The 13,928-nt window shown below is 27.9% G+C and overlaps 1 protein-coding gene across 1 annotated transcript in view; it reads right to left on the reverse strand.

Moving 5' to 3' along the window:
• l(3)80Fj (lethal (3) 80Fj) overlaps positions 1–13,928 on the reverse strand; it is an 84,274-nt gene that overhangs the window by 45,735 nt on the left and 24,611 nt on the right. The window contains exons 22-29 of the mRNA XM_087149853.1: positions 11,385–11,507; positions 10,877–11,075; positions 9,261–9,592; positions 7,977–8,057; positions 5,744–5,887; positions 4,215–4,342; positions 3,256–3,445; positions 1,543–1,779 (exon numbers count right to left, since the gene is read on the reverse strand). Of these exons, the coding sequence (XP_087005979.1) occupies positions 1,543–1,779; positions 3,256–3,445; positions 4,215–4,342; positions 5,744–5,887; positions 7,977–8,057; positions 9,261–9,592; positions 10,877–11,075; positions 11,385–11,507 (1,434 nt within the window). The remainder of the gene's footprint in view (positions 1–1,542; positions 1,780–3,255; positions 3,446–4,214; positions 4,343–5,743; positions 5,888–7,976; positions 8,058–9,260; positions 9,593–10,876; positions 11,076–11,384; positions 11,508–13,928) is intronic.

The raw sequence follows: 13,928 nt of genomic DNA on the forward strand, positions 1-13,928 counted from the left end.
CGAGAAAAATTTTTGAAGAAAAAGAAAGAATTTCAAAAAAAAGATAGAAAATCACTTAGATTTAAGATGAAATCGTCACAAATAAAGTGCCCAAAAAGTGATTATTTAAATTTGCGATCTGAAACTCGCGTCGTTATAAAAATTCGGAATTTTCAAAATCATGTAGAAAAGCGGAAATAACTGTTTAAAAAAAATCATTTATATTTACGATAAATTCGGCTTCAAGAAAGCGCGTTAAACGTACATTTACTAAAGAATCTGTTAAAATTGATTGTGTCAAAACGTGATGACTTTAAAATGCGATTAAAAATTGCCATTTTTTAAATTTCTTTTTATTGTGTTTAGAAACTCTCGCGGGCCGCACTTCAGTAGTCGAAGGGCCGCATTTGGCCCGCGGGCCGCAGGTTGTGCACCCATACATTAAGGTAAATATAAAGCAATGATAAGTAATAAAGAACAAAAAATAGCCATTTTTTAAAACAACAGCTTTTTTATAAATCATGAAAAAAATTGCATAACACACAAAGTTCCCAAACAAATTCAGAAATAAGATTACTTAACTTTTATTTTTCCTAGAAAATTTTTTAACAAAACTCTATGCAACATTCTAAGCAGACAAACAGCAGTCGTTTGTTTGTTGTTGTTTTTTTGTTTTTTTTGGTTCCATAATCTTAAGAAAGTTTCCCCATCTTAAGAAAGTTTTAGAAACTTTTTTATAGAAAATATCAAAAATTGCATTTTGTAAGAAACAGATTTTTCCCTAGGAGAAGATTTAACATTTAAATATGCAAAAGTAAAATAAAAATGGAACCAATATTTTGCAATAAAAAACTTGAAACGTAATATAGTTCAATTCATCCTTAATACATTTTACTAATGATAGAGAAAATTATTTGAAAAAAAAAATTTATTTAAAAAAACATTCAGTTCTCCAGCCAAAAAGAGGGGATGTCCAAATTAGTTTAGATTAGATAGCTACTGTTAAGAAGCAAAGCTTTTTAGCTAAGAAAATGTTCAGTCAATAGGTCACTAGATGCTTTTTTATTATCAGCTATCACTAGATACACAACACTACTTTTGATCATATTTTAAAAGTATCAAAAAAAAAGTTTGGTTTATTTTATTTTTAAAAAAAAATTTTGAAAAGAAGAATTTGTTATAAGTATTTTGTAGTGATTAATATTTTGATTTGAATAAATCTAAGAAATGTAAAATGTGGAAGCGAAAATCATACAAGAAATAATTGCAATTATTTTTATATTTATTTACAATGAACATTGATGCCTTACTGTTACCAAGAATTTAAAAATTTATTATTTTCCAGGTGTAGTTGCAGGTTTTTTTTGTACTTTGGCTAAGCGATTGCAATACTCACCGACTTTATTTGACAAAATCTAATTTCCTGACTCAGTTTGGAACACTAATAATATTTAGTGGTTCTTTGAAAACAAATTAAAATCCCCAAAATGATACTTTTACAGAAACTTCAAAAAAAATATATCATAAAATTTACAACAATACACAAGAAATTTTATACCATACCTTGCCATGAACATCGATTATCGCAACTGCTGCATCGAGCATATGTTTTCTAACTGTGGGATGCCTATCACCTAAGCCGTCAGGAACAAAAAAGGACATTAATGCCACCACTTGATTATGGCTCAAATGTTCTGCTAGCTTCCCAAGACATAACGCAATCCCACTTCTGGCTTCCCATTGGTCAGGAGGAGAGGTAGACACAACTCTATGCAAACTATCCAATACTGGAGGAGGCATCTGAAACACATCCATTGAAAGTTTAGTTTGTAATAATAATTCTAAAAAAAATATTTGATAAACATTATGAATTTTTAAAATAAAAATATTGAGTTAGCAACTAAGATTTTTTTCTTTCTTAATTATTTGAAAGTTTAAAGTGTGGTAGAAGTCCATTTTCCCTGCCATTTCCTTTGTTGCATAATATGAATTTTTACGCTAAAGTTGGTTTAATTGTTCTTCATTAAGCTCATCTATATGGCCAGAATAAAGAGCATCTTTGAGGTTAAAATTTCCACTTTTAAACTTGGTTTACAAATCTCAAAGGGTTCTTTAAAAGGCAAATGCTAATTTTTCTCTAATTGACATTCCATTTTAAGGATCTGAAAATTAACATAAATTAACTAGAACAAAAGAATATAGCATCGATATCAGTCGATCAAAACATCCTCTTTCGAATGATCTGGAACATTATGCCAAAGACATTTAATGATATGCAGAATATTATTAAATGTTTGAATATTAAAAAAAATGACAGTAACTTAATTATCAACCCAATATACTTATTCTGAGATTAATATATAAAGAGCATTAAGTAAATAAGATATCAAATCTGTATTCCAAAAGATCTTTTGCAGAATAAAATAAAGCCTTTTAAAGAATAAGATATTTTTAAATATAGTTTAAAAATACCATTCAATAGAAATTAAGACTGTTTTTCAAAAGATCCATTTTAACCAATAATTTGCTGTTATTAAAGCTGTTTATACAAAAAATATATTTTTAAGCATATAAACAACATAAAGTATATATGAAGATTGTTTTCCAAAGCCTCATCATGTAAAATGAAGCATTTTTGAGAATAATACATTTTGTTTTACCTATCTAGACTTCTAAACTGTTATTCATAAACTTGAAGAGTAAATTTTTTTACGTAAAGTTTATGTCATTTTGATAATTACACAAAATTATTTTCAAAATTTCATAACTACTTACATATAGCTTTTCTTCATAAATTTTTAAAAGATCATCAATTGTGTCTTGTAATTATCAACCCAATATACTTATTCTGAGATTAATATATAAAGAGCATTAAGTAAATAAGATATCAAATCTGTATTCCAAAAGATCTTTTGCAGAATAAAATAAAGCCTTTTAAAGAATAAGATATTTTTAAATATAGTTTAAAAATACCATTCAATAGAAATTAAGACTGTTTTTCAAAAGATCCATTTTAACCAATAATTTGCTGTTATTAAAGCTGTTTATACAAAAAATATATTTTTAAGCATATAAACAACATAAAGTATATATGAAGATTGTTTTCCAAAGCCTCATCATGTAAAATGAAGCATTTTTGAGAATAATACATTTTGTTTTACCTATCTAGACTTCTAAACTGTTATTCATATACTTGAAGAGTAAATTTTTTTACGTAAAGTTTATGTCATTTTGATAATTACACAAAATTATTTTCAAAATTTCATAACTACTTACATATAGCTTTTCTTCATAAATTTTTAAAAGATCATCAATTGTGTCTTGTAAGTTTTCAGGAAATACTTTAAATAAAGCAGCAAGTGCATTCGCTGCACTTTGTCTCACTAGAACTTCCTTATGTACTATGTCTTTAAGTAATCGACGGCATAACTCTGGATGCTCAGCAAAACCTAAGTTATTCCATAATCTAATAAAGAAAAAAGAAATAAAGATCTTCTAAATTAGAAACAAAAGAGATTAAAAAAATCCTCTTTTAAAATAAACATAATGTTATTTTAATAATAACAATATGTTATTTTAACATATAATATTCATAATAACAACATGTTATTTTAAAAGGGGCCGACCACTCTCTGTTTCATAGAAAAATAGTCCTTAATGGAGGTCAGTTGTTCTTAGGGGCTACCTCAATTGACTTCAAAATGTTATTTTTGCAAACTGTTTACATTTTAGTCAGTGTCACTTTCTTGGTGCGGAAATGTCACCTGTGTTGGCGTCATGAAAACTGGATAGATGAATAAAACTTAGCATCAATAAAAATGATCCCTACTGATATAATTATGTGTAAAAACATATTTACCAATTATGTAAAAAAGAACTATTTTAATTAGATAAACAATTATGCTTTTGGCTTTAATTTAATATCATAAAAATTAATTAATTTTAATGCTTGTTTGTTTGAAGTGCTTAGTTTCTTCGAAAGTAACTTCTTTTTTTTCTAATTTAACTTTGAACTTTAAAAATAAGTCATTGATAGCATCGTCCTTAGTGGATTCAGATTGCAACAAGAAGTTGTAGATCTCTGTCAAAAATCATCAAAAAGGCAAATACATGAAATAATACATGAAAAGTAAATACAGGAAATCAAGAAAAAGTTAAATATGTGAAAGATAAACATACAAAATAATGATAATAAAAACAGCAATACTAAAAGAAGATTAAAGAGAAACTCATACTCTTTTGCTATTTTCTTATTTTGCTCTGCTTCATCATAACAAGCAACAAAAATTCTTTGCATAACATGCATACCATCTTCATAATCTGCATCGGGGGTCGGCAACACCATCTCAATTGCACTTAAACTCTAGAATGAAATGTAGAAACAAAAACAAAATTCAATAAACAAATAATAATGTAGATATTTAAAGGCAATTTATTTTTCTTCCTTTCCATTAAAATCATCTTGACAAGAAATAACTTCTTAATTCTCAAATGAAAGCTAAATGAAAACATTTTTCAATAGTCTTGAATAATCTTAGCTACCACTCATTTATTTTTTCCAGGCCATCAGAACCCTATATAAAGATTTCTAAACATTGCGGCTCCATATTCGTCGTGTTCCCTTGCACTGCCTCAAAATTTCCAAATCTTCCTCACTGATTCGCCGATTATCAGCTCTATATTGATTAATTTCACAGATGAACAGCTGACCCAATTTAGGGTTTACGACTACTAATGTTCAGTTTCGTAGCCTTGTAACTTTGAACCCAATCCAGAAGACAAGGGAACTCCAGGATCAAGTAATGGGAGAAATTTGCCTTTGTGGAGGACTTTTAGATGAAACTAACTCGCATTCGCGTTATACAGAGGGAAATCATGAAACCTCCCACGGTTAGCCTGACGGCAAAGGGTCTCTAACCCAGGGTCTGTCTACCAATCAGGATATTTTACATCAGCACTGTGGTAGGTGCAAGGCGAGTGCAGAATTTGAATCGACCAGCCATAGCTAAGATTCGAACTTGGTTTACCTCATTGGAAGGCAAGCACTTAATCCCGAGCCACCATGGCTCAAGAACAGATATATGAAAATCAGAAATAACTAGATGTCAGGTGAGTACAGTGAGTGTGGTAAGGTTTCTCTATCAACGGTTAGATTTTTTTTTTTTTTTAAATGCGTTTTTGATGGACAAAATGCGTATGTAAACATAAATTCAAGTGAATTTCTCACACTTACCATTAAGTATTTTCACTTATCAAACAAGTATTTTCTCCTCATATTTCACTGCAATTTTACCAGTCTAACATTTAATGGGAAAAAAAATTCAGATAGAGCATGAAAATTTTGCTCTCACCCAGCAATTATGTACTTATTTTTGCACCAATTAATTTCAGTTCACTTGCACATATTGATTTTTTAATGTGAATAACTCAAAAATCCTAGATACAAAAGTGAGTAATTGAATAAAATATATTTAAAAAGCAAAAATTCTACAATATTTCAAATTTAAGCAATTTTATAAAAACAGAAATAACTAAATTTGTACATTTTTGTCATTAATAAGGATTTTACAGTTACGAGATTCGTAAAATGAATGGTAAGAGAGAGAATGGCAGTGGAAATTAATACATTAATTTTTGATAATTATGATTATTGATATTTAATAATGAAAAAAGAATAAATCATGTATTCATTAGTAATTATGTATAAAACATTGAAAAAAACTAATTTACTGAAACAATAAATAACTTAATTGTAACAACTCACTTGCAAAGCAGACAGCCTGGCTTGCTCATCATTTAGAAAAAGAGCTGATAATAATATGTCGATTTCAGGCATTTCAGCAACAGAACAATTATCATCTCCTGATACAGCTTCAGCAGTTTTCAGTAAAGTTTTCATAGCTAAGGTCTAAAAATATCACATAAGATAGAGTAATAGTTGACAGTAATAAAAAATAATTCAACATTGTTCAATAAATTGCATTCATTGAAAGAAATAAAGTTTAATGATTAGTTTTAAAACAGGAAAGATGAATCACACATGTGAGTTCTTGACCATGATTTTTTTAAAGCACATGTAGGTTCTCAAAAACTGTTTTGGCAGTTACTTTTAAAGTTTTCATAAATAGGTTAACTGAACTTCACATTACACAATGTTAAAAATAGCAAGGTTTTTAAATGTATTTAATGGCATGCTAACAAAATTAAAATATAAAAATAATACTTTAAATATGAAAGAATTGGACAACTCAATTTAGCAAAAATTTTTGAACATATTGTGACCATATTGTGAGTAGCACTGAAAAATCTAAATTGCTCTCACATGACATCAATCTTTGCAAAACATTTAAAATTATATAATGTACTTTTAAAATTTACATTAAGATAATAATTAAATTATTGATACTAAATATTTTAAGTTTTATTTCAGTAGTTTTTATATGCTTTGAAAAGAGCAGGATAAAAAATTAAAAAAAATTTGCCAATTATAAACACTTTCTTATTAATTGTGCCTTTAACTAAATACTTTTAACTAACAAAAAGAATTTATAGTTTCTTAATATCAGCAAACTTAACAAAAATGTCTCATATGATAAATTGGCAACAATAAACTCGTAAGTCACTTTGAAAAAAAAAATCAAAATTGCTGGCACCTACCCTCAGTATTTATTAATTGATAGATTTATAGTCTTAGTTTAATAGTTTATATACATTTTAAGTGCAAGAAAAAATTTTTGTAGAGTGATTAATTTATGTAATATTACTATAGTGATTAATCATGTTACAGACCACCATGAATAACTTTTGATCTAATGATCGGATCTTTCCGTTCTAGGACTCATTCTTAATGGTTCAAAGAGGCGACTTCAAATATGCTAATTAATTAGCGCAGATGATATTTTACATAATAAAATCAGACATAAAAACGTACTTTCTCTGAATGAAGATACCCTTTTTACTACGGATTGGGATTTCTAACCCCTAATATATATGGGGTAGCTGCAATCTGGAAAATATGGTCCCAATAGTTTGGTCAGAAGAGCTTTCCGAAGTTAGGATCCCTTAATGCCAATTTTACATTTTGCCTATTTCGCCATATCTCAAGAAATTCTTAAGCGAATCAAAAATTTTTACACACAATAATAAAATTCTTTCACCCATAGCTAATTCCATGCAAAATATAACTTTTAGTATATATTTATTATTTTTCATTATTTTATTTAATCACATCCTATAAAAAATTTTGAATTATAAGGTATAAAACTTTCCACATAGTTTTAAAGAACGCAGGAAATTCATAAATTTTTCGACTACTGTAAAACAAACTAATAAAAAATTTTAAATATTTACTAAAAATTATTTTTTCCATGGAATTATCTTTGGCTAAATGAATTTTGAAATTGTGTGCAAAACTTTTCTAGAGATATGGCGAAATATGCAAGAAGTAAAAATAACATTAAGGGGTCATAACTTTAAAATGCTCTTCTGACCAAACTATTGGAACCATATTTACCAGATTACGGCAACCACCTATATTTTGGGGGCAGAAATCTCAATTCGTCAAAAAAAAAAAGGGTATGTATATACAGAGAAAGTACATTTTTCTGTCTGATTTCGTAACCTAAAATATCGACGGAACTAATTCCTTATCATATTTGAGGTCACCCCTTTGAACCTTTAAGATTGAATCCTATAACACGAAGATTTGGTCATTAGATCAAAAGTTATTTAGGGTGGTCAGTTTATTTTTTTGCGCACTGTACAATGATCACCTATATATTTTGGAAAATAGCCAAAAGAACCCTTTTTAACTTGTTGCAAGATATACACATTAAAATTTACAAAAAAAATTACTTTTAGTAGAAATAAAAATTTAAGCACAAGGGAAGATTAAGCACAATAAATAAATCCCAATTCCAAATATTTTTAAATTCATGCTTCTGTAATAAGAATAAGGTAAAGAATTAGATAAATGAAAAAGTTAAGACAAAAAATACCTGAATTTGGCCAGTAGTTTGGCAAATCACTTTGATAAGGACATCAAACATTGCTAAGGTTGGAACACACTCTTGATAAATCTGAAATTGGTACAAAGGCGATGAAAAGGATTTCACAAATTAAAATTTCAAAGGACTCTTAGATAAAGTTTTCATTAGAGTTACAGAAAATTCTCAGTGTCAAATTTTTTCCCAGATCATAGCTTTTATTTGAAATTTTCTCCAAAATTATAGCACTTTTTTTAGTTATACCATTTTCAAAATATTTCTAGTAAGTTTGTATTATATAAGAATTTTCCTAATATTTTTTTATGAAGAAAAAAAGTTCTTAAATAGGACTAGAGTTCTTAAATAAACTAGAATATGTATTGTTGTATTTTTCTTTTTACACCGTAAGTTGATGTGGAATGAGGAATTAGATTTTTTAATACGAAACAACATTTAAGGGAAACATATTTTTTACAGTTAAAAAATTTGCAGCAATTTTTTTTAATAAGAAATTGAATTTAAAGAACACAAATTTTTTAAGAAATTAAAAAAAATTTGTAGGTTTTTTTTTTTTTGTTTTTAATGAGACCAAAAATTTCACCCAAACCTTGTTCAAGCACATTTGTACACATTCTGCGCCCTTGGCTTTTACTTGAATCAGGTTTCAGCTCTTACGGAAAAAAAAGGACTTTAAAAATATAGATTTCATCCAAAGGGGAATATCAAATTTTCAACAATAAAATTAAAATAAATAAAATATTGACACAATATATAAAATATTTTTACATCTGAAAGTTAAAACTTCTATTTTTCGAGTTTAAAATATTTACTTTACATATTAAGAAAGTTTTTGTAAAAATATAACAATAAATAAGGAAACCATTAATTTCCTTATTTATCAGAAGAAATGCCCTTTCCTCATTAACCTTAAGAAATTCCTTTCTTAATTTAATTAAAAGTTCTATGTATGTATTACCTGATTTTTAAAAAATACTGCTTTAATAAATTAAATGCCTAATAAATAATACATTGAAACACATTTGGTGTTGAATGGTTTGTAATTAGTAATCGCTAATATTCCAGAATTTTCAGAGTGAACTGAATTTTTCTGAAAATTCCAGGGTTTCTCTGTTTGCAAAGAAAATGGCCACCATGTGTAGTTTAGCAAATAAGAAAAGAAAATTTCAATAAAAAAAATTTTCTGATATCTTTTAATTTTTTTTAAAAAAAAATAGTGATTTTTACCAACTTTGTTCCCCCCAACCCTAAAAACTGAGAATAAAAGAAACGGCCTACTTTATCAATAGATGTGTCGATGGCTCGGATTTCTGAATGCTCTCCTATGATAGACAAGATCTGTTCGAGCAATTCCATATTTGATGTTCGAGTCAAGAGCAGGCGCTGGAACAACGGGAAACAATATGAAAAACTAGGAGCACTCAAATGGTTTTGAGCTGTTTGGGATAGAAGTTGCTCATCATATCCAGAAGCTGCTGCAGCACACGTACTTAGGTACAGAAATTTGATTATTTTAGACACAATCTCATCAAGATCAATTTCAGTCCAGGATGGTTCAAGATCGCAAGCAGCAGTTATCAGTCTTAAGGTTGCATATGCAATCGGTTTTCCTATTTAAAAAAAAATCAGTATATAAATAAATAAGCACAATTATACAAACAAATCCCACTAAAAAAAAAAAACCATACCTATTAAATGCATTTTGAGAACAATATTTTCTAAATATTACACAAGTAAATGTCCCCAAAAAACATATATTTTGAATGCAATTTGAGAATGATATTTTCCAAATATTACACAGGTAAATGCTGCCAAAAAGGTAACCATACATATTAAATGTATTTTGAGAACAATATTTTTTAATTGGGATTGCAATGTTCTTGGTTCAACAAATGAATCAAAATAGCATAATTCTAAACAAAATAAACTAGAATTTTGAGGGAACTTGAATACAGCAATCAATGTGGAATTCTATCATACGCTTGAAAAAAAATTTGTAATATGTGAACAATGTTTAAGTTAATCGGTGTGTCAAAAATTTAATGAAAGTGAATAAAATTTAATTGAATTAATAATATCAAAATTGCTAGAAACAGTTAGTATTTAAAAATAATAGCAATTTTATCTACATAATCTTAATTTTAAAAAAAGGCTAACATCTTTGGTTATAACACTCTTTGCTATAAAACAGAAAATTGCAGAAATATACCTTTATATAAAGGAACAGGGCTTGAAATTTTTAATAGTGTATACTTGAGACCACTAAATTTGACTTGGAGTACGATGAAACAAATTATCAGTGGTTCTTTGATCTGGCAATCCCTATAAAGGGATGCTATGCTGTTTTGATATCTTGATTTTCAGAATATTGAATTTTGTTATAAAATAGCATATTGCATCACAATTCCTATTCTACATACTCTTTCTTTTTTTAATTCACTACATTAACTTTTTTTTATAAAAATATAACAGATCAGTGGAGTGTTTTACCTATTAGAAATATTTTTTAGCTACATCTTTGGATCAGTAATTGAATCTTTTTAATAACCACTAATATTGAATATGATAAAGTTTTTCACCTTTACATGTAAAAGTTCTATTCATAAGGTTTGCCTCACAATTCCAAGAAATAAAAAGCGTTGAAATGCATGATCAGTTGATTATAATAGAGAGCTAAATAAGAAATTAATTTAAGGTGTAAACATGTAGTTTATAAGAAATAGAAGAAGGCTAACTACAAGCCTGAAAGTAATAAACCTCATTGAAATTATCAGAATAAGAAAATATTTCAGCATTTTTAGAATAAATATACTAAACTTCAGATGAATTTATATCTGTGAGAAAAATATTATCTGTAAGTCATATTGAAAAACAAACAGTAAATAACAACATACCCCATGTAAGAAGAACACCAGCTGAAACCACATGTGACAGGTTCACATACATGTGTGTTGCTCTGTAGGCACATAAGGGAGATGAAAACAGATTAATTAAGGTAGAGGTCAAGTCTTTAATGTAGAAACCTAATGCTGTTGCATTTGCATCAATTAAAGTCTGAAGTTTATCTAAGGCACGCTGGAAACGACTATCTATCTGCAAAATAAATTCATAATCAATTGTAAACATTTCCAATATTCTTATAAACGTAATTTTTATTTGATTTTAAATGGAATATAAAGATCATTTGTCTGTATTTGGAGATTAGAATATTTTTCAAAGAATACAAACATTCTGCTGTTGTAATTCATGAAATATTTAAGGGGAATCTTACAACTTGACTTAGAAGATTTTCATCATAATATGATGAAAATATATATCAATATTGTTACTAATCAATTTTTTTCTTGTATTAATCACAGTAAAAAAATTCTATTTAAAAAAAAAGAGGGAATTATTTTTTACTTCTTTTATATTGGCTCTAATTACAGCTTCTTTCTCAAGTTGAGCCTTCTTAGCTTCCAGTTGTTTCTTAGTCAGTTCTGGCTCTTTTGTCATACCTTTGGCTCTCTTCTTAGCTTCAATTTCCTGTTAAATGTAAAATAGAACAAATAATTATTGTGCATATACATATTTAGCTGCACAGCAGTATTTTTCTACTTTTCAATAAGTGAAACAAGATGAAATATTTATGACGTAACAAAATTCATATAATTTTTCGCCTTTCCCCCCACCATTGTTCTGTTTCCTGTTAATTGAAATTTGAAAAAATATTTATCACGAGAGAATATAGCTGTTATTACATTCCAGTTTCTTAAATAAAATAAGAACAAAAATATGCCCCATAATTTTTATATCATTTTCAACTGCTCGCCCACCATTGTGTTTTGCTTCTTGTAAATTACAACAAGACTATATTGAATAACAACTTTTACCTGCTACCACTTATCGTTTTAGTTTCTTAAATGGAATAGGAACAAATATTTATAACATAAAAATTTTTTAACTATTTTGAGCTGCACTTATCAAATATGTACAATTAAGTAAGAGTATTACAAATACAGCATTATTGAGTAGACTAATACTAAATAAAAAAGAACATTACCACCATCAAGACTAAAGAAAGTTTCTATCATTGAAATATAATAACTGACTGACTGAGAATGAGGTTAATATGATCAGGAAAAATTATCTGCTTTGAATAATGAAATAAATTAAGTTATATTTAGGTTGCAATGATTGAAGTAAACACTATTCATACCCCTTTATCCTTTATCTTTTCTTTTTCTTTACATTAAATTGACTTACTCTGTTAAGCTCTAATGAAATCAGACTAGGTAGAAAAATGTTTCAGATTTTTTTAACATTAGACTAACTGAAATAAACATAAACATTTAAATTTTATATTTTAATGAAAACAAAACCCTGAAAAAATGTCAACATTGTGATCAATATTAAAGTTTTCATTAATGTTTCATTGAGGATTCTTATTTGCTGAACAAGCTAGAATTTTTATTTGTTCTAATTATTGTGCATATCATATTAACCTCAAAACAAACACCTTAAATAAATCCTTTCACATTGAAAAAAATTTCTAATTAGCACTTTTACTATTAAAATATTAAGTACCATAAAATACTGATAAAGCCCCCACACAAATTTTGTCAAAAAACATGCATTTTCATGAGGTAGCAGTTAAAAAAACACTAATTGAAATAGGTCAAACTACATGTTTGATATGATTTACTTCAAAAACATAAATAATCCTAATGACTGGAAAGAAAGATAATATGAAAAGATTCGCTTCTCTGAAAATGAGAGCAAACTATACACACTCCTTTTAAACCAGTTTTTCCCCATCACTCTTACAGGGTTGCCACTCAAATCTGGAAAAAAAATTCCCTGTCTTTTCCCTGTACATATTATACGTAACATATTAAGAGGAAACACGTCAATTATTAAGATCTTGTGTGAGCTATATTGGGGTAACTATATTTATTAGTTTTAATTGCTTGAAAAACTTAGAGGAAAAAAAAAGAACAGCTGAACATATTTAAATAATGCTATAACAAATTAAATAGTTTAGTGTAGCTGAAATATCAAGCATAAACATCCCATATATTAAGCTTTCAGTGGTCACCATTTTTTAAAAGACGAAAATAAGAAACAAAATTCCCAGTATTTTCCCAGCTTGCAAAGAAAGAATTAAAATTCCCTGTCCTTTCCCTGCTATTTTAGGTGATTTTTAAATTCCCTGCACTTTCCAGGTTTTCTCTATTCTCCCTGTGGAGTGGCAACAATGTCTTAAAAAGCAAAGCTTTTCTCTTTCCTTTCCCTAGTTATTGCACACATCTATTCTCTTCCTCCCTCTCTCACTTACATCATTAAGCAGGAAGGAAATAGGTAATTTTCGCTTCTCTGGAATTGAGAGAAAAAGGCCCCTTTGCACTAAAGCAGTTTTTTCATCATTCCCTTAAATAATTCTAAGAAAGTAAAACTCTTTCTTTACTTTGTATTATTCAATTTCCCTACACTCTTTCGTCCCTCGTCAATCATTTTTCATTTCATCTTTATTAACCTGTGAGGCAATGCTTCAATTTCAGCTTGACATAATCTGCTAACAATAACGTGATGTGAAATGGGTGCTTATTTAGTATTGATCGCTTCTGCAAATTTGTTAGAAATTGCACAGGATGTTCGATCAAGTCAAGTTCGGGCATCTGTTAGGTATATTACAACATAGCAAAAATATATGCATGCATCACAACTACTAAAATTTAAATAAAACTAAAAATTAAAAGACTAAATGTTCAAAATGCAATAAATTTTTTGACTAGCATGTTCCTCAACAAAACAACGCAGTTTCTGTCATGTTACAATAAAAATAATCAAGAAAAACATTCTTAGAATTTTGTTCATTTTTGAAGCATAAAATAGTTAAATATAAATAAGGAAGTTAATAATTTAATGATAATATTTTTGCTTAAAAAAAAATCACCAAAATTAAAG

Source organism: Parasteatoda tepidariorum, chromosome 8, assembly GCF_982258835.1.
Source record: "Parasteatoda tepidariorum strain Cologne lab strain chromosome 8, Ptep-v5.0, whole genome shotgun sequence".
Taxonomy (NCBI): domain Eukaryota; kingdom Metazoa; phylum Arthropoda; class Arachnida; order Araneae; family Theridiidae; genus Parasteatoda; species Parasteatoda tepidariorum.